We start from the raw sequence: 21852 nt of genomic DNA on the forward strand, positions 1-21852 counted from the left end.
TCACCTGTGTGGCTTCCCGGAACATCTTCTGTATTAGTTGGCCATATCGCCCCTGTTTCTGTATTAACTCACTGTGAGTTCCTTTTTCACAGATTTTCCCATCTTCAAGCAAAATGATCTGGTCACAAAACTCTAAATACTAAAGAGTCAGAAGAAATAAGATCTTCAGTAAGCATATGAAAAGATGTTCAACTTGGCTATTCAAACGGAAAAGGTAAAAGTTAAATCATGATCAAATATTATTGATCCCATGGTGGGCAAAAGTTTAAACACTGGGAACCCCAAGCGTTGGTGACGATGGAGGTCAAGGGAACTCTAATAAAATGGGGGGAGGGGTGGAGATTGTTACAACTACTTTGGAAAACAATTTGACGATATGCCGTAAAATTAAAGATTTTGAAGAATTATGAACCAACAATTTGACTCCTAAAACTCTACCCTAAAACAACTCTCAAACCAGTGCAAAAAGACACACATAGAAGGATGTACACTGAAGCCTTTTTGTAAAAGTGAAAAATGTGAAAAACCTAAGTGTCCGTCCTAGAGAAATAAATTTTGGTATCTTCAGATGTTGGAATACTATGCCAGTGAGGATCAATTAGAGTTACGTGTATCAACAAGGAAGGTCTCAGAAATATAACGTTGAGTGAACAAAGCAAATTATCGAAGGACACAGTAAAATATCAGTTACATAAAGTTTTGAAATATGCAGAAGGACCCTGTCGTGTGCAGAGAGTCACACGTACGTTGTAAAAGGATGAAGATGTGCAGGGAACGATGGACAGGAAAGTGAGGAGAGCAGGAGGGAGGGAGCGGAATGCAATCTGACAGGGATCCTGTGTGGTTGTGGCTCTGCGTGGGAGACACGGGGGTTTTCATCAGATTACTGTCTACCCCTTTTTTATGTCTTAAATACTTTATATCAAAACAATAGTAAGGCCAAAACAGAGGAAGAGGGAGAAATGAGAGCAATGTCCTGAGGCCAAAACCAAGAATGAAAGTATCTAGGGAAAAGGACGTGTGAGAGGCAGCGGCAGGCACAGCCGTTGCACTCCAGGGAAGAAGGCGAGACTTGGGGAATTCTTCTCTGAGGGATTTTCTTCCTTTTTTTTTGTAACTTCAAAAGCAGGAGCCTGCCCATTTAAATTTGAAGATAAAGGAAACCTTAACATTTGGTTTCAATTTTTACCAGCCGCACAAATCTTTTGCCAGCCTATCCTGTCCACGTGGAAAGCAGAGGAAATGCACGTTCTTTGCACCACTGCCCGATTTGGGGTCCAGTCTGAGATGAAGGGGCAGCTGCTGTGAGGTTGTTACCGAATGACACGGACAGGGCAGAGCCTCGGGGATCTCCGTGACCCGTCAGGCACGGCCAGAGCCCGGGCAGGGTGGTCACCTGCAGCTGGTGGGTCACCAGGACCACGGTCTTCCCCCTGAGCTTCTTCTGAATGCACTCCTCAAAGATGTGCTTCGCCACGTGGGCGTCCACGGCCGACAGGGGGTCGTCCAGCAGGTAGACGTCGCGGTCAGAGTAGACAGCGCGGGCCAGGCTGATTCTCTGCTTCTGTCCCCCAGAGAGGTTGAGGCCCCGCTCCCCGATCTGCGGACAGGCAGCCAGACGCACCGTGTCTCAAGGGGGAGCACAGCCAGCTGTGCCCAAACCAGCCTGCTGGGCGGGTGTGACAGACTGAGCCCCCTCAGTGCACACTCCTGGACACCTGAGGATTTGGCACCCCTGGCATTTAAAAAATAGTTTTCAAAATGTGCTTAGTAGAGGATGAAAAAACTGATTTTCAGTTAATCAGAATTCTATCATTGACCATTAGATGCAGTTTCTCTAAACCTGCCAACTTTTTAGAAGGCATATTAAACCCTTAACAATTTAGATAAAAAAAGCGAATCATTCATGCCCAAGAAACGGCACCTTCTTACATCTTATTCGGGTTTTCCATCTCCATTGACTGCAACTGTCAACTTGTGAGACCCCCACCTGGGGTTAGGGGTGTGACCCGTGCACAACTACTCAACACGACACAGGCTGGGGCTCTATGTTGCTGTCATGGGAAAGGCCACCGTGCATGACACCTTATGTCAGGAGTGACAGACAGTCACAGGCAACCAGTTACTGGGCAGCATGGTTTGGCGCCCCTTGCAGACCAGCACTCCAGGCCGCTGCCGGCTGGCCCATCCCTCAGTTAGGCTCTGAGGATGAGGGAGCCAGGGGCTAAGTCCCAGTCCCCGCTGTGCCACAAACTCTTGGGGTCTCTGTCGAGAAGAAGCAGAGTTGAAAGAGCGGCCGGGTGACCTCTTGTCTGCTCTGCCTCCAGTTCAGCACCGTGTGCCTTGGACAAGCTGCTTGGCCCAGCCAAGGCTCATTCCCCCTCAGTTACTCATTCAGCAAACACAGGCAACGCCTCCTGTGTTCTTCTAATGATGGGCGAACACCTGCTCTACGCCAGGCACTATTCAAAGCACTTCGTATGTATCTGCTTGTCCAAACCTCAAAGCAGCCCGATGAGGTCAATACTCTACTTGAGGCATTATATAGACCAGACTTCCTTCTTCCTACTGAAGAGACGACTGTCAACAAGACAGCTGGGCTCTCTGTCCTCGAGCGTTACAATCCCCCCTTTAGAGGAAGGATATTAAAGAACTGACCTCCTAGGGTTCCCTGGGGCTCAGCTAGACAATGCATTGCCGCTGCTGGATAGAACTTTGCATGTGATTAGTGCTCAGCACATGAGCTATTATTAGACAGTAAAATCAAGACAACAGCACTGCTTTTCTCTTACGAGGGTCTCGTGGATTAAAAGTGGCTGCTGAGGTGAAAGTCGGTGAATTATCAGGAAAATGCAAGAGTCAGAAATCAAATTGCCACTGTGGGGCCATGGCTGGTGTTCCCGCTGACAAAGGACGTGCTGGTCAGAGTGGGCAGGGTGGGTGGGTGGTCAGAGGGGCTGGCTGGGAGGGTTCTTATCCTCACAGGGTATCTGCTCCTACTCCAGGAGGAGGAGGTTGAGATCAGTTCCCCGTCCTTATGGGGAAGGTAGCCTCTTTGCCAGCTCCCAGTGTAAGATGAGCCCCAACTTCCCTCCCTCGTGAGGGAGGCTCTGAGGCAGCAGCTGCAGGGCCAGGTCGGGCTGCCTTGGAAGGAAGAGCTGGGGCCCTCCTCTACCTACCCAGGGAGGCAGCCTGAAGACCCCAGAAAACCGTTACAAAGGCACCATCATAACAGAGCTGGGGGAGGCTCACCTCCCACTCACCTCCGTCATGTCTCCGAAGGGCAGAATCTCCAGGTCCCAGGTCAGGGAGCAGCAATGGAGCACCTGGAGGTACCTGCGATGGACAGAGAGCTGAAGGGGCAGGGCCGGGCTGCGGGACCTCCAGCCTTCCCAAGTTTGGAAGGGAAAGGTCTTGCATTCCATGATAAGAACTGTGGTGGACCCAATCCTGCATCTAATGGTAAACCACAGGAGGCTTTTTCATTTCCTTCCTCCCTTCATTTCTTTTAATCTGATACATGCCCTTAGTGAAGACTTGAACAGAACAAAAAGAAGATACAGTGAAAAGCAAGTCTCTCTCCCATCTTTGACCCTCACTTGCTTTCCCTGGAAGCAGCCACTTCACAGTTTCTTATGTATTTATTCAGAAATAATCCAGTCATATGTGTCTCTGCGCAGCATAAATAGGTTTATATTGTTTTAATGGCACCATAATATTCCATTATCCGGCTGCACGGTGAATTATTTAGCCAGTGCCCCCCGATGGACATTTGTGTTGTTTCTAGTCTTTTGCTACTATAAACAATGCAGTGTGAACATTCTTGTAAATGGGTCTTTGTGTTTGTGGGTAAAATTATCTATGCATCAAACACCAAGCAGTGGGTTTGCTGAGGCAAAGAGTTGGTGCACTTTTATTTTTGGCAGACATTTCAACACTGCCCTATGAGTCGAATCAATCTGAAAGGAGAGCAATGACAAGATGAGAGCTGTGTGTTTGGACAGCTTCCTGAAGCGGGACACAGGGTGGAACAGAGCAGAAGACTGGAGACAGGGAGCCAAGGGCTGGGGCAGTGGGAAGAGTTTGAGAAAAAGATCACAGACCACAACTGGAGGGAGGTGGAGAAGAAGAGAGACCTACAAGAGATGTTTAGGAGATAGAGCTGCCCAGGGTTGGCGACCAACTAGATGTGGAAGAGAGGAGGAGGCGTCAGGCTTGCCGGGTGCACAGTTCACTGACACCATTAAACCGAATTGGGAAACTTGGGAAGAGAAGCAGAGGGGCTGGCGGTTGGGCACGCAGGGGCATCATGAGTTGGTTCTGGAGCTGATGTTGAGGAGCCCACGGAACAACCAGCTGGAGACAGCCAGTGTATACACCTACGCATCTATGCTCTCAGTGTTGTTACTGGGGGCAGATTGCAAAACCCAGCAAATAGTCAAAGGAGGCCAGAGTGCAGCACAGTTGGAAGCACAGCTGTAGCGTTCAGGGCAGTTTTCATGGGTCCTTCACAAAACAGACTTCACTCGGGATTTCCAAGCACATGTCTGGAGCAGGTCAACCCAGGACCTGGGAGGGAGAGGCCACAAAGGGCACGGAGGGATACGGATGGGAGGTGGGCGGCCCTGCGGGCTGTCAATCTAAACTCATTTCCTCCACATGGCACAACCTCATCACCCCATCTGTTTCACCTGTTGACTGATGGGTCAGGAATTAATCAATACAATTGTGGGAGGGTTATTGGCAGCCATATAGCATAAGAGTTAAGTGTGAAGTTCCTGAAAGCCACCAGGTTCATATCCTGCTGGCTCTATCATATCCTCCCAGCTGTGTGACTTTGGGCAAATTATTTAACTTCTTGGGGCCTCAGCTGTCTCATCCAGAAAATGAGTATGATGATAGTCTTCCTTTCACAGTGAGGAGGAACCATGGTGATGCATATAAGTGAGCACACTGCCAGTGTTAGCAGTTGTCAACTGACTATTATCAGCTGGGGGTCCCTCCCCAAACCACCACACACCCCCATGTCCCTCTCCGCCCCTCCCAGAAGCTTACCGGGCCTCGTCATACTGGCCTCCCATGAGGATGTTCTCCCTGACGCTGCCCGCGATGATCCAGGCCTGCTGTGGGACATAGGCCAGGCTTCCGTGCACCCCCACTGAGCCCTCCAGCAAGTGCATCTGCAGCAGAGTGAGTCCAGCCTCAGGACTGGGGTGGGACAGTGGACAGACCCTGCCTGGCTCAGCAGCCACAGTGCCCAGGGCCCCACTGCCCTCCAGGACCCTAGGGGATCTCCTATGTAAATAGGACTTTTAACTTGGTCCTGCCAGGCCCACCAGTGAGCCTGAGGGAGGCGCTGAGGACATGGGCAGGAGGGGGAGCTACGCAGCCCTGTTCCTGCTGTGACTGAACCTCAGTTTGCATTGAAGACACCCCATACTTCTTCTCTTCTTTCTCCAGCCCCATTCTCTAGCAAGAAGCACCTCCCTGCTCGTCACAGTGAGTCGGAAAGTTCCAGGCCTTCTCTGAGCATCCCTGGATATCACAGGATTATTACTAATGTTGTCAGGTGTGATAATGTCATCATCGTTAGATGGAAAATGTCCTATTTTTTGGACATCATGATGAAGTTTTTAGTGGAAAAAGTGTCATAATCTCTGTAATAAAATAGTTCTACACAATATGTTTCTGCATAGATGTGGGAAACATGCCAATGGGGTCAACTGTTGATCTAGGTGGTGAGTATAGGGGTCTTCAGTGTGGTGTCCTTCCTGCTCTTCTGTATGAGAAGGTTAAAAACACACCCTAAAGAAACATAACGGCCATAACCCCATCCCCGTCACCTCAGCACAGGACCTTGTCACCCTGTGCTCCTTTCTCTTTCTTACCCTGTGCTGATTCTGACGTGGAGTCGCACTTTAATTAATAAGAACAAAACTTTACAATGACATCTTTGTGTCTTCCTTTATTGGGAGCAAAGTGGTTCATCTGAAGAGGAGACTGACAAACCACTATCACGTAGACAGGTGGCCTTGAATGGAAGCCGACAGGAAAGGCTGCTGTGATGAAAAGCAAAGCTCCCACAGCGGGTGGACCTGGTTTCAGCCCTGGCTCCAGCCCTTACCTGCTCTGTGACCTTGGGCAAGTCACCTCTCTGGACCTCATTTACTCGTCTGTAAACTGGCCCTAATGACTGTGCCTTCCTCATAGGTTGTTTTCAGGGTTGAAGGAAAAAATGAGATGCTCTTAGCACAGGACCAGGCATGTAAGTACTATTTAAACTATTTTTACTATTTAAAAGAAGAAAAAGTAGTCTTTCTTCTCCCCAGCTCCAGGACACGTGGAGCACAACGAAATGATCTGCCAGACTGATGTATTAGGAGAGAATTGTACAGACAACGTGACCACATCCCAAGGAGGCGCTGAGTTTGGTATGTACATTTGGGAGAAGGAGCTGAGGGTGAGCTGAATAAAGGAAGGACCTGCTAGTTCTCCCAACAATGGGGGAAGGAGGGATGATGGCATCCTCTGACAAAGGAGGATGAAGAGAGAGACGCCCCAGGACGGGGTGAGGCTGGGGCTGAGTGGGGAAGAGCTGGTGAGAACCCCCATGGGGAGGTGGCCAGAAACACGTACCAGGTGTTGTGGCCATTGTGAGGTGTTGTTGGCTGCCAGGTGTGCAATGTCACCTTAAATGTTTGGGGGAATGGGAGGGCTTTTTCAGAAACTGGAGAAGGGATGGGCTGAGCCACATGTCTGCATGGCTGTAGACTAAGCATACCTCAAGAACGTCCACAGGCAATGGAATTGGAGGGTTCAGGTCTCAAGGGCAGGGGTACCCAACAGGCATGTACGTTACACTGCTGGGCTACCAGTAAGATGGCCCATCCCATCCAGAGGGCCATCTCTCCACCCCCTTCTCCCTTCTTCCTCCTCCTATCTCCCTGAACTTGGCCCTCCTGATGCTGCCTCACAAGGGACACATGTCCCACTCTGAGTTTGGCCTCATGAAATGACTTTATTATCATTTTGGAGACACCCTGTATCACCACCCTGATAGCTGGTTGATTACAAAACAGGGTGGGGAAAGCAGAGAGAACAGGCGAGGATGGATCTTCAGGTGACCTCTCAGGGTCAGGAGGAAGCACATTTACAACTCACCTTCCCCTCAGTGCACGCTCAACCGTTTTCAATTGACAAAAATTTTATGGGCTCCGACTCCCATGAGGAAGACAGTGATGGTGTGACTTACTGGGCGACTCCAGCTTGGGAGCCCTGGGACTGCCTGTGGGTGGACACGCATGGGTCACAAGTCTCTTACCTCCTCCAGGATGGCTGACAACAGGCTGCTCTTGCCACTCCCAGTGTTGCCACAGACCCCTACCATGGTCCCCTGCAAAGCCAAGGAGGACAGACAGGCATTGGGACAGCACAACCCTCCTACTCGCCCAAGGAGGGTCTATTGTTTGAACAGAAAACAAAATAGCCACACCTACCCTAAGGCCCCTCAGACAAGCAAAGCTCAAGAGGACCTCTGAGGTCAGTCTGTGGAGGTGGGAAGGGGCAACCTCAAGGGCAGGAAGTTGCATGGAAGTGGCAGAGAGCAATTCATGGATAGGTAGCCCTGTTGGGCAAGAAACCCAAATTCCAGATCAGCATCTATTCTACTCTGTGTTCCTGGGCAAGTCACTTAGACTCTCTGTGTCTCAGTTTCTTCATCTGTAAATTGGGGATAGTGAAGCCAGTCTCACAGAATTCATGCCTGCACTCATTCATTCATTCATTCATTTGACAATCAAATAGTCATTTGAGGTTCTTCTACATACCAAGTAATGAAGAAAAGAACTCTCCTGAGCTTACATTCTAGTGGGGGAGGGGAGACAAACCATGAAACAAATAAGCAAACAAACAAACAAATAAATAGTCAGATGGTGATAACTGATATAAGTAAAATGAAGTCGGCTACTATGACAGAGAGTTGGGTGTTAACGCAATTTTAGATGGGTTGGCCAGGGAAGGCTTCTTAAAGCAGTGCCATTGTAGCTGAGACTTGAATGACTAGTAGGATCCAGACACAGGAAGATCTGGAGGTTCCAGGCTGTGGGAACAGCAGGTGCAAAGGTCCCGAGACAGGAACAAGGTTGGCTGCCAAAGAGGTGTGAGAGGGCTGGTGTAGCTGGTGTGGAGGGAACGAATGGGAGAAAAGGTTGGAAGGGTCTGCAGGATGCTCGGGAAACCTCGGCTCCATCCTAAGTGCAGTGAGAAGTCACTGAGGGGTTTAAGGAGGAGAGTGACTTGGATTGGTTTGTGGTTTAGAAGGATCCCTCTGTCCACCGTGTTAGTGGATCATAAAAGGACAAAAGTGGAAACAGAGAGGCTGGTAAGGCTTAGAGGAGCTGGGAAGGCATGATGGTGGCTGGGGCTAGGGCACTGGAGGGGACTAGGGTGAGAGGTGACTGGGTTCAGGAGAGATGTCGAAGTAGAGCTGACAGCCCTCGCTGATGGATAGGATTGGCAGGAGGGAAGGAAAGGAATCAAGTGTGACTTCCAGGTCCTGGACCACTCAGGTGCTATCTCCTGAGGTGGGGAAGACTTGGGGAATGGGTCAGAGGGGGAATATCAAGAGTTCTGTTTTGGCCTGGTTGTCTTTGAAATGCTTGGTAGGCATTGAAGAGGAGAAAATTAAATAGACAGTTGAGTCTAGAGCTCAGAGGAGACTTCAAGGCTAGATATAAAGCATAGAAATGAAATTTAAAGCCATGGGATCGCCAGGGAGAAAATTTAAATAGACAATGAATATTAGACATTAATGTCTATTACTATTGGTTGCTAATGTGGATTACTATTAGATATTAATATATTTTTAGATATATCTATCAATAGATATTGATAGCTGTATCTATTAGTGTTAGATATTAATATCTATTACTAGATTTTAATAGATAATAGAGAAGAAAATACAGAGGGGAGATTTGGACAGAGCAGGGAAGCTAGCCTTTGCAAACATTAGTCAGAGAAGAAGCCAGATAGGGTGAGTTCACAAAATAACCAAATTGAAACATGTAGGATAGTGCCCGGCACATACCAGCAACTTCATAAATGTTGGTCTAATCTCCTTCTCCTTCTCTGCTCTGTGTCCTTGGTCCCTCCAAAGACCAGCACACATATAGCATACTATTCTGGGTCTTGCCATTAAAAAACAATTTTACACGATCCACTGATTCACACCAAAGGATGAAAGACTTCCTGTATTTTTCCTCCGTGAAAAATTTGTATTTTAAAGGGAGATGTGGAGGAGGCAATTTTTAGCTAAGGAAATGGTGGGGTGCCAGGCCAAGCTCCTAGCCTCAGGCCCCAAAAGTCTGGCAGCCATCTTGCATACATGGCCTGAATGAGGTTACCTTTGACACCACCAGGTTTATCTTGTGCAACCCTGGGGCCAGGCTGTCCCCTTCATCCTCTGGCCTGAGGACACCTGGAGGTGGCCGCGCCCTAGTCATCCCCTTGGGAGTATGTCTGTTTCTTTCCAGCTCCAAGGCTCCCTTGACAATCCTGGGGCAGGTCTGTAGCCAAGACAGGGAGGCCTCCTCCAAAACCAGTGCTTTGCTGGGATCTTTCAATGCCTGGACGTATAAAACAGGGCTCTCTTGGAGGAAAAACTTCTGCACAAATGAAAAGAAAGGGAGAGAGGAGGAATTCAGTTCTTGAGTCCAGTAGGAACGTGTGCCCAGTTTGCTGGCCTGCCTGTTGGTCTGGTTTATGAATTTATAATAAACAGTAAAAGTTTGAAGAACCATTGCCAATTATGAGGGGCCCAGTTTCTGCTGGTGAAAATTCTAAATCCAGGTTTTCCAAATTTCAGACCTCTAGGCCACTCTTTCGTATTTGCATACTACCCGCTCTCTTAGTTCTATTCTGTTCTATTTTACAGTGACTAACGGCCTAACCCACATTAGCCTCTTCTGAAGTGATAACAGCTGTTGACTCGTAGTATTGATGTGTAGTTTCTCTAATGAAAGTTCATTCATAACTATTAAAAGTGAACAGTCTGCCCATGTACTAGAGTGTTGTTTCGGGTCATACATTGCAAATCCTGACCATGGACAGCTCCCTTCTCTCTGTGTCTGTCCCCATCTCCCTGTCTGTAAAATACAGGAGTTAGTTGAACTGTGTGTGAATCGAGCACTAAAAAAGGTGGGTGGGAATATGATCTCATGGAAGTCAAATTATATTCACATGTCTCTACCTGGAGATATGCTTAGAAAGAGATGTAGAAGGATACTTCTTGACATTTGGGATGATGGTTTTATCTCTAGGTAGAGGATGCTGAGAAACTTTTATTCCTTGTACCTTTTCACATTGTCTCAACTTTTCAGAATGAGCACATAGCATTATAAAAATAAAACAAAAAGGTATTTTCAAATGAAAAAAGTGCTCTGTTTCTTTTTTTAAAATTGGATCTCAGGTATTTTGAATTGGATTAATTATAACATTTGGGTCAGGGCATACAGTGATCATTGGGAATTGCACAGCCCCCTCTATTTCATTTAGTTAGTTGGGCGCTTACTGTTTCATTATTTTTAAGAACATAATGAATATCCGTGAGCCCACCACTGAACCCAAGAGCAATAACTTTGACCTATCTCTGGGGTCCTTGCCCATCTCATTCCCCTGCTGGGTGTGGGTGAAGCCCTCCAAGTCCTCTCCCCAGGGCAACAACTGTCCCAAATTTTACAGTTTTCATTCCCTTGCTTTTTAAAAAGAAATATATATATCACATACATTGTATCACATACAAACACAATTTGAGTAGCACGATGGCTTAATGAGTCAGCGTGACAAGCACACATCTCGATATGAATGAATCCTGATAAACGGGTTTATGGGGAACAAAAACAGGGAGTCCTCACACCCCAAAAAGCTCTAAGTAAATTCTCAAACTCTAATTTTGTCCATGCCATTCAGTGCTTTTCACTTGGTTTTCAGTAAATGGCACAAAGGAAAGATAGTCTCCAGACCCTCCCACAGTGCACACCCTGGGGGCCTTCTCCAGAGCCCAGTGTGCACCCTCTGCAGCTCCCAGCATCCAGCTCTCCTTCTACCTGAGGCCACCTGCAGGAGTCCTCCCCGAGGGCTCACAGTTCTCTTGTCCCTGCCTCTGGAAGCTGGCTCCCTGGTGTCCAAGGACCAAAGGGCACAGGGCACTGAGACACAGTGCCCTCACAGCCCCAGGCACACAGAGGAGGAAGAGGGAGTCATGGCCTTGGGGATCATGCCTCCTCCTTCCAGCCTGGGGCTTTCAGAGTCAAATGCCTAAGGGGCCAGATAGACAACTTAAGTGACTGAAGCAGGAAGAGTTGAAGATGGCTGATGAGTGAGGGGACCTGAGTGACCTCCCCATCCAAAGGGGCAGCCCTGCCAGCTCGAGGCTCTGATGCCACGAGGAAGTTCAGCCCAGGGTTCCAGATCTTTGCCCTGAGACCTGTCCTTCCTGCCTCCTCATCTCCCACCATGACTGCATCCATCCCACCCCCTTCCCACTCTCTAGCCACAGGCTCTTGGACCTCCAGGCTGTCTCTCCAGCCATTCCTTCAGTGAACACCCCTACCCACCCTTCTCAGCCCAGGTTGTAGCTTCCTCATCTCTGCTCACCCAGCAGGTGAAAACAGGCACCACAGGGGAGGATGGGAGAAGCCAGTGCAGCAGTGGGAGGAGGAAGGTGACAGGGGGCCCTGAGGGCAGCAGGGGAGAAGTGAGGGGGCTCCTGGGGCGGTGGATGGTAGGGCTGTCGTGTGTTATCAGACAAGCCAAGTCCACCAGCTCAGGGCTTTTGCACTCGCTGTTCCTTCTGCCTGGTCCTCATCACTCAGCTCCAAAGTCACCTCGGCAGAGGCCCTTCCCTGACCAGCCACCCAAAGAGCCCCAGCCCTCCCCACTCACTCCCTAGAATATCGCACTGTTTATCGCCCTCATAGCTCTTCATCTGACCTGATGTTGTCTTCTTTGCATTAACGTGCTTGTTACCTGTCTGTGTCCAGGACCAGGTTGTAACTCCCTGAGAGCAGGGACCCTGTTGGTCATGCTCACTGTGGTATTCTCAGAGCCTGGCAGGCGGCAGGTGTTCAGTAAATATTTTTTGAATAAATGAATGCATGATATAGATCGGGGACTGAACGCATTTAAGTGAGATGACTATAAAATATCTTTTAAAATTTGGTTTAGATTAGAGTTTTTAAACTCAGATGCCTGGAGGAGAAAGACCAGCTATGTAAAGAAGTGAAGTAGCCCATTGTTACAATGACAAATGATAAGAAAAACACAGCCCCAGTGTTCAAGTTGAGATAGGGCATGGCGGAGGCAGCAGCAAACTGCATCTAAAACCCACATCTACACAGGGCAGCTATCACCTCTGCTCCAGCTGCTTGCGGCCAGGAGAGAATGAAGGTCCACTTGTCAGATCTTTTGATTATTCAAGAGAATCCAGAAATCTGAGTTTTTATATGCAATGTCCAGGTTTTTAAATGCAGGCAATAGGTATGATTTTTTTTTAAAGAAGAACCATTGGGGTAACCCGACAGACCTGGACAGAGCTTGCAGACCACCTGTCTGAGACCTGGTTGGGATACACTATCCTAAAAATTCCTTGTGGCCGGAGAGCTGCCCTGATTTATCCATCTTCCTGTCACCGACTAGTGCCCCGATGAACTCAAGGGTGGGTTTGGAAGCATTTAACTGTATTCCAAGTTGGGTTTTTATGTAAGGAGACACAACCAGCAACCACCTTGAAGCTAACCAAGCCCCCCTACAAGAGCTACGCCTTGCAGCTCTTGTATGACCTTGCCTTATTTTTAATGCAAAGACCTCTTTAAAAGGAGATTAAGCCTCATTACCATAATCTGCAGTGTACCTGCCTCTACCTGTTGAATATTCATTCCCTAACCAAAATAAATGTTCCTGCTTCCCTTTGTTCAGGGACACCATGACTTTGGAAATGATTCCTCATGGCCTCCTATTTGCTGCAAATACACTTTACTTTATGAGACAACTTCCACTGGTGTAGAGTCTTACTCAGCTCACCAGGAGGTGAGCTCACTTGGTTGGTAACAAATTGGTGACCCAGATGGGACATACCCCTTCGTGGTCCCTGTGCCAAAGGCTTGACATTGCTGCTCTGTAGGGAGACCCAGTAGCCACACTTTTCTCGGAGGATCTCTCCATGGAGGTGAGTGGCGCCAACCCCAGGACACGGCTATAAGAGTTGTTTCCTTAAGTTGATTCACAAAGCCTGTCTGTTGGGGCCTGGCTTTGGGGTTTGAGTCCCCACCCGGAGGTAGCCTGGCTCAGGGGAGTGAGAGTCCCCTCTGTTTGGAAGGACTGCACGACCCGGCCACTCCAGAAGGGCCGATGCTTGGCTCTGCGAAATGGGACCAATCCCTAGTGACTAATCAGGGATCAAACCCCATCTGGATATTGAATCTCATCTGGAGTGTACTGAGTCTGTCTAGGGGTCAAATCAGCTCTGGAGATTGAATCTCATCTGGAGTGACGAGGTGGGGGTTTGAGGCCCCCTGAGGTCACTGAGTCTGTCTTTCTGTTGTGCCTGTGATCAGAGGAGGGGTCCCCTTGGATGGGGTTAAACCCCTCTGGAGTGGCTGAGCCTGTCTTTTCATTGTTGTTTGTTTGTTTGTTTGTGTGTTTTGGTCAAGGATGCTCAACATTAATGTTTTTGTCGAGGATGCTTGACATTTTCCACAGTCTGGTTTTTCTGGACTCCTAGGTCTTTCTTTTTTTCCTTGCTCTCCTTATCAGTGGTTTCACCCAGCATCCACCCATTTTATTTTCCCTTTAAGGATTTAGTTACATGGCCTGGGTCTAGTTTCAGGCTATTAGGGTGCTAAATTTCCTTTGGGCACAACCTGTGGCATCTGCATCACCACTAACCGTTACAGGATGCGCATGGGAGGTTGGAAACAGACCATAAGAAAAGACGCTGGTCCACAGTCAGAGAGCTCTTGCAATGACTAGTCTTAAGACGTTAATCAAATTTGGAGTCTAAGCCTCCTCCCATGGTCTTAATGAAAGCTCCACATCCCACCTCCACCCCTGGGACCTCTCCTCTGGGTTCTGGTTTTGGAGAGTCTGTGCTCCATTCCTGGGAGCTCTCCTCTGGTTTGTGGGCACCTGGAGTGATTCCAGGTTGGCCCCTGGGTCAGTCATTTGACTGACAGTCTGGTACCTTGTTTAGTCTCCTGTCAACAACCTGTTGAGTATTTTAGGCACCTACTGAGTTAGTTGTGGGGACAAGAGACCTGTATCCTGTAAACCGTCCTTCAGGCTTGTGTTGCCCCAGCACTGGAACTGCTGTTTGTGTGATCCTTATCTTGATAATCCTTGGGAAGAGGCCGTGAGGGCAAAGCCTAATCACCTTTTTCCCTTCTTTGTCTGTCTCGTTCATCACTTCCTCTTTCGTCAGCAAGTTATGGTTAAGTTCAGGCTGGACCTGAGCAGAACCTGGACCTTCTGTAAAATTGAAAACTTGAAAACCTTTTGCCAGGGACTTAACTCTCAACCCCGGCAATAGGAGCCCTGGCCCCAGCCCGCTCTAGGCTTTTGCCTCTGGCCTCCCTGGCTTGCCTTGTGCTGGCTCAGGGACTAAGTGCCCAGACTGAGTGGGACTTAACTAAATCTTATAGCTATATTGATGCCCACAGTTGGGCTCTTAAACAAAACTTGACTGCTTTCTCTGTGTCTTTATGATGTAGATTTTCTTCTCCCATCTTCTCTAGAACCTAAGAGCCATTCTTTGAAATGCAAATGTTTCTCAGAAATTAGTGAGTTTTGTATTGTACCTGATTCATAACATTTAACATTTAACATTGCTGTCTGTGTCTACCTATGTGTTCATGTGTCTATGTGTAGGTGTGGGGGATCAAGGTTGGCCATCTCAAAATGTGTCTCTTTACCTTGATTGATTTGGGAACAGAGGCCTCTGAGGGAAGTCTTGACCTCTCTCACCACTAACTTCCTGAAAGGATTTAAGATAAGAGGACTGTCCCCAAGATAGGCCATCACCATAGAGAACTCTGGGTATCGATAGACTGGGAGGGTCCTTGCTAAGCCCATTCTAATCAAAGTTCTGTTTACCAAACATTTACACTTGTAAGGGAAATCTCCACGTAAAGCTATCTCCCTCTCTGCACTGGGAAGATGGGGGGATGACCTCATCTCTAGAAACTTATCAGTGCAGAAGGGGAGGCCTTAAATCTGCATTACAACCTTACTCTTGTTTACTGCGCTTTTCTGGCAAAAGCAGCCCTAGAGGCAGTTCAGATGCCACCCAGTTCCTTTATCTCAGAAGCATTATCACCTCTCTGGGAAGTATTATCTGGCCCATCACCAATTCCTAAGATTGGAGAAAAAAATCAGAAAGGGAGAAAGGCCATTAGAGCACCCTCACCAAAAATCTAGCATCTTGAGTGTCTTCTTCAAAAATATAAGTAAAAAGACTTAGAACAAAATTTGGACTCATGACTAGGGAGCCTTGTGCCTGATTCATGACAGTAATTTTACAACAATAGCTGTGGAACCTCTGTGTACATGTGTCTACAGGTATGTTGTAAATGTGAGATATTTTTCTACCTCTGGATGGTATGACCAAAATTAAGAGCTCTATTGAAATTGGCTTAAAGTAAGCACTTACATAAATTCTAAATGTAATAGAAATTAACCCAAATGTCTTTCAAGTTAACGTGATATGAAATAATCTTTGGTGAATGAAAGCTTGTTTAAGTTTGTTGGTTTGATTAAAATGGACATGTCCTCAGAGTTATCAGCACTGGATATGATGCAGACATGCAGTCTGGGTTTACTAGTGAGATAAGCTCATGTTATCCCCGTTACAAATTTGTCAGCAAAAATAGCTTAAAATGACAGCTGATTTTGCCCAATGTCTCATGACGTTTTCTTGGGTAATCTAAACATAATTATTGGGAACAAATGACTTAGAGGTAAATGATTTAGAATTTATAGATAAACTTTTAGCAACAATTATAGTTTGTGACATATGTACTTAAAATAACTTCTAAAATCTCTTTTGTAACTTGAAACTTTGAAGTTTTGCCAGGTTAATGATAAAAATTCATTGAGTATTTAGATCATTTTCAAATAAGATAAGATATTAGCTATTAATTATAAAATATAAGTTGATCTACTTTTGGCTTATTACAGAGAAATTAAAAGGTGTTTTGGGTCTATTGGTAAACGTGTCTTGTGTTTTATTAAGATTGCACTATAAAGTAACATGTTTCCAGAAATTGTGAAAAGTATTTGTAGATTTGTTAGGCCACAGAAGGCTAATGTGAAAGAAAGTTTATAATTGCTTACTTAGTTTTTAGTTAAAAATTAAAGTTTCTAAGGATTAAAATTCTAATATGTGATTAAAGATACTAAAAATTAAGGAAAATATGTTTGTGTTCAAGGAAAGTAAGATATGTTTTCAGTAAAGAAAGTATAAATAATGGCAATATTTTTGTTTTGTTAAGAAAGATAAATTTGTTCTAAAGTACTAGAAGGGAGGAAAGGAAGGCACGGGACAAATTCTGAATGTAAAAAGTGAGAGAAAGTTTGTGACGGTAAAACCCTGAGGAGTTTTATGCATGGTCAAGTTGGCTAAGATTAAACTAAATCCAGTTAAGTAAATGAGTTTTAATGTCAAAAGTAAGCTGGTGCAAAATTAAAATTTGGTCTTCTTTCTCTTAAAAGGATAATTTTCTTGAACTTCATAAAGGGGTTATAAAAGGGTTTTCTTTACCTTTGAGTAAGTCTACCTAAAAGACAGAAAACCTATGTTTTGTTAAAATAATTTTCTATGTTCAAAAAGACTGAGGTCTCTCTATTAAGATTTTTTCTGACTGTTTTAACTCTCTGTTTGCCCTTGACTGTTTCTGTTGTCACTTTGACTGAGTGGATAACTGAGCATTGTTTCACAGTGAGCATTGTTTCCTGCTTGATCAAGTGCTTTAAAACCTTTTGATATTTTTGACAACCTTCCCCACAAAAAATATTCAAATCCTGAATGAAGTCTTTCTTTTGACCTGGAAGAAGAAGAGGAAGAAGAAAATTTCTTTTCCTTTGAGAATTTTCAGAGGGCCCCTGCGACTTCTCAAAGAAATTTGCTCTCTTCCTATAAGGAGGAAGATACTACACTTATTAGGCTTATTTGGTATGTTAAATTACATGGGCAGCATTGTCAAATAAGTGATGATAAACCTTCATAGGTGGTGTTATGTGGGTAAATGTTATTGATATAGGTGTTTTAAAATCATATAACATTCCTAAAATTCTAGTCTGTCCTGGTTATCACTCATAATTCTGGTTATTATTTTGAAGTGTTGTACATCACAACAATAACCAATTTTGTCAATTGTCATTTTTAAGTCTTTTGTCATTTAGAGAGAGTTATTGTTTTACTATGATGTTTTTTCAAATGGTTTCATCTTCAAAGAGATTCGTGGAAAGGTCTCTCTGGCCCTTACTCTAGAATACAGGTTTCTGACAAACTTTCAGATTATAAAAGTGAACTAGGTAAGAAATTACAAAACTCTAATGGAGAAACTAATGGCCCCATAAAACTGCTAACAGAGGATTAAGATCAAGAATCAATTACACAGGACTGAATTAAGTGATGAGGATGATTATAATTTTTATAACTTCATTTGAAATATTGCTGATTTTTAAAATGTTTTGTTTTTTCAGATTTAAGGAAACTTTTTTTCTCTTCTCTCTCAAGCTAACTATGACATATAGCAATTTGGTAAATCATACCTTTGTGAGCAGAATTGAAACATTTATCTTTTTCTCTCTACCTGATCCCTCCATAATTTGGAAACTCTTAGTGAATATTCTTATTTCATGGAAATATAGTTATTTGCATAAGTTCAAAAAGAATCTCGTCTCCTTATAATAGGACACTATTGGAAACACTGGTTATATTAGGAAGGCTTTGACTGGAATGTCATATTTAAGAGAAACATACAGACTCAGATATGACAAGACAGCTTTTGAGGAATAAATATTGACTTTATGGAATAAAGCCACTTGGAAATGTTGGCCTGATACCTTGTTTACATAAGTTCCAAGCAATCTTACCTGAGTGATCAAGGAATATCTTATGCACTTGCCACTTATGTGGCAGGTGCAAGGAACCTCAGTATTTGGGGGGACCTCAAGAAGAGAGGAATTCACCAAAATCTGTAGGTATTGCAGGTGAAGTCTGATGACAAAATCCTTGGCTTGGCTTTCCTGGCCTCGAGAGGCCTTTGAAGTTCAATCTGAGATTCCTTACAAAAACTTCCAGCAAAGCAGATTTAAAAGAGCCTGTATGATCAATTGCTATTCTTGCTGTACTTATGTAAATAATTGGGCCAAATTTATTGAAAGTAGACTTATTTTACAAACTAGTTAGTCTTCATTTAGCTATCTTTGATAAAAATGAGGGTGATTTTAGAGAGAAAAATTATTTCAGTGGAAACTATAGTACACACTTGTGGATATTAGATCCCAGTTCTGTTAATTGTCTTTGAGGTTTTGATTTTGTATCTGTTAACTGGACTGGATCCTGAATTCTTCTAGTCTCCTGAAATATCTGGTTACAAATCTCCCAGCTAATGTTTTCAATTTTCCCATCATTTTCATTTGGAATCATTGAGAACTGAACCTGTACTTTTTCCTGAAGCCCTGCAAACTGAAACAGAACAACTTGATATCAACTTAAGACAGATCACCACAATAGCATGTCTGTTGCTGTGTAAGCCACTCGAAGGGAGGCTAAAAGAGATGCTTCAACACTGACATCAAGAAATCTTCTTAACTAGCTGTCCTCTGAACTCAGAAACTGGTTTGTAACTTGCTCCAACCATTAACCTTGTTTTTCTTTTGTTTCCATAGAAATGCTTCTTATTAAATACCTGATTGCTTGCTTCCACAAAATAGGCCTAACTTTCATGAACAACTTGGGGCTCTGCCTCTGGTGACCTGCAAACCTATAAGATTAGCTGTAAATTCTGCTCCTCTACTGGTCTCTTTAACAACACCCATGCTCAGCAGGAAGCAGTTACAGAAGATAGACCTTCGACCTGTGCCCCTCAAGAATGAGGAACAGGATAAAACTAGAGGGGGGATTTGTCACTGACTAGTGCCCCAAGGAACTCAAGGGTGGGTTTGAAAGCATTTAACTGTTTTTCCAAGTTGTTTTTTTATGTTAAGGAGACACAACCAGCAATCACCTTGAAGCTAACCAAGCTTCCCTACAAGAGCTATGTCCATGACCTTGCCTTATTTTTAATGTGAAGACCTCTTCAAGAGGAGATTAAGCCACATTACCATAATCTGCAGTATACCTGCCTCTCACTTTTGAATATTCATTCCCCAACCAAAATAAAAGTTCCTGCTTCCCTTTGTTCTGGAATGCCATGACTTTGGAAATGATTCCTCGTGGCCTCCTATTTGTTGCAAATACACTTTACTTTGTGAGACAACTTCCACTGTTGTAGAGTCTTATTTAACTTACTAGGAGGCAAACCCACCTGGTTTGGTAATATTCTCAGCCCCCAAACCAGCCGGGGCAAAGGAGGTCATTGAGTTAGCCAATCCCTCTCCAACTAGTCTGGACTCTGCCTTGGCCAGGGGTCACGTTCAAGAGGGACACCGTGGGGGCTGAGGCAAAGAAGCAGCCAAGCAGAGGGCCCCGCAGCCCCTCGTCTGCTCACTCACCTTGAACCTCTCCGCTGCAGTCTTGGAATTTGTGAGGCCTTTGAGTCCATAAGGCACAAACAACACTGGCAGCCGCATGGGATTCAACACAGCTACCATGGTGAAGGCCTGGATGAGGAGGGAAGGAGGCAGTGAGGGTCACAGCTCTGTCCTGCTCTCTCACTCCCTGAGGCCCCCATCCCTGAGGCCCCCATCAAGCCACAGAGCCAGACCCTGCAGCTTCTGACAAGCAGGTCCTTCATTTGACAGAGGCCAAGCTGGTATTGAGGAGACTGGAAAAATTGGAGAAAAGGGCATGCATCTTCAGGTCTTCACGTCTGAAGTCCTGGTTCCTGTTGTAGCTTAGCCACTGGGAATTCTGTAACTGGGGGGCAGGTCTCCCCCCACCACAGGCTCAGTTTCCCCGCTGGCATAGTGCCCCAAATCATAACATTGGTACAGGAGGAAAGTTTGGAAAGCACAGAAAACACACGTGAGAGAGCTCTGTCTGCTAAGGACATAGCTTGGTCCTAGCACTGCTGCTAAGGTCATATTTATTCTTCTTTGCCTTAGATGCTCTTTTCTTTTCTAACATTCAAAATCTCCCTAGGCTTCAAGCCTATTCCATGCCTCACTCCCTCCTGGAGACCTTCCCTCACTGCGGCAAACCACCTTCAGCCCTGAGGATCTCAGAATGGGACCTTCCAATCCATGTGCCATCCCCACCTCTTTCTTCTTCCAGCTTTATCTCAAGATAGACTCCAATGGAGCAGGAATGGTTCGGTCTAATCCTGCATCCTGTGAGTACATGTGACCCGAGAGTCCCGCTGACAGTGTTCCGTACACAGGCCCCGCTGCCATTCAAACCTTTGGGGTGGTCCTCTGGCATGTGCCCGGGCCAAGCACAGGGGCCTGCTGTCTGGAGCACAATTGAGCCCCTGGCTGCAGACTCTCAAATGCTCCCCCTCTTGCACTGGGTGCTGTCTCTTGCCCTCCCAAGGCTGGACTCCAACCTCTCCAAGCACAGCACCCTGACCTATTCTCCTCAGAGAATTGGGATTCCTCACCCTGAAATCTGCTGCTGCGTCTCAGGGCCAGAGTCAGACCACAAAGGGAAAGATAGAGGAAGCTATCCCTTTATTTAAAGTGCATTTTCAGGGCCCTATTTTGGGACCAGAGAAACTCTTCAATTTAGGATTCTCAACCTCAGGAGTATATCAGAATCTTTGGGGATTTCACTACACATGTGACGTTTCCTGCACCTCTAGATGACTCTCCCTCCCACAGCTGAAATCCAAGGAGTATCAGCTTCTCAGATGGGTTGAGATGGAAGAAAGCCTGAGCACCCTAAAAGTCTGGAAAATCACACCAATTTGTATTATGCATTTGCAAAACCTTCAGATCATTGAGGGGCATGGGCTGGGAGAGGACACATGAGAAAACTCCCTATCAATATGGGGGAAAACAGAGCACCCCAAACACTTACTGCTGAAGCTGTGAGTTTCAGCCATAAGCACGTGTGAATGAGGAACATCACCACTATGGCCACCACTGGGACTGTGAAGAAGCTGGCAGTGGTCAGGCTCTGGACAAGCCCACTCCTCTCCAATAGTTTCCTTTCCTTCCTTCTCAGGTCTAGGAGATAAAAAAGAAACGCACTGAAATGAACCACAAGAACATTCTCCAAAGAGCACACAACAATACTAGGAACATGAATGAAGTCCCCAGAAGGTGAGAGGAGTGGCCCACCATCACATCCCCAGGTCTGAGCAGAAAGCCAGGTTTTCTGCACCTTTAATGATTTTGGCAAATGGTTTCTCCCACGTGTACATTTTAATCGTCTTAATGCAGGTGAGGACTTCACTGGTCACGCGGATGCGCTGGTCGCTGACCTCAGATGTGTCCTTCTGTATCTTCACAACCCTTCTGATCAGGAATACCTGCAGTCAGGATACAGCAAGAGCTCCTTTTGACAAGGGCCGGAGAGTTCAGCCTGGCCTGAGCAGGACAACTCGGAGTATTTCCTAGGCCACCTCCAGATGGGACTGAATAGCTGGGTTGAATCCTGCACTGTTTGAGTCACTCGTGACTCTGGGATCCAGG

The 21852-nt window shown here is 45.9% G+C and overlaps 2 protein-coding genes across 8 annotated transcripts in view; one reads left to right on the forward strand and one right to left on the reverse strand.

Annotated features, from left to right (window-relative positions):
- Positions 1-21852, forward strand: part of LOC106802042 (ATP-binding cassette sub-family C member 11-like) — a 237753-nt gene that overhangs the window by 96951 nt on the left and 118950 nt on the right. The gene's annotated exons all lie outside the window — the stretch shown is intronic.
- ABCC11 (ATP binding cassette subfamily C member 11) overlaps positions 1-21852 on the reverse strand; it is a 70838-nt gene that overhangs the window by 37457 nt on the left and 11529 nt on the right. The window contains exons 7-15 of the mRNA XM_087420308.1: positions 21542-21689; positions 21236-21384; positions 19771-19878; positions 9402-9662; positions 7322-7393; positions 5056-5180; positions 3264-3336; positions 1397-1600; positions 5-139 (exon numbers count right to left, since the gene is read on the reverse strand). Coding sequence (XP_087276434.1) covers positions 5-139; positions 1397-1600; positions 3264-3336; positions 5056-5180; positions 7322-7393; positions 9402-9662; positions 19771-19878; positions 21236-21384; positions 21542-21689 — 1275 coding nt within the window. The remainder of the gene's footprint in view (positions 1-4; positions 140-1396; positions 1601-3263; positions 3337-5055; positions 5181-7321; positions 7394-9401; positions 9663-19770; positions 19879-21235; positions 21385-21541; positions 21690-21852) is intronic.

Source organism: Ceratotherium simum, chromosome 30, assembly GCF_057802395.1.
Source record: "Ceratotherium simum simum isolate JZ-2026a chromosome 30, ASM5780239v1, whole genome shotgun sequence".
NCBI lineage: Eukaryota > Metazoa > Chordata > Mammalia > Perissodactyla > Rhinocerotidae > Ceratotherium > Ceratotherium simum.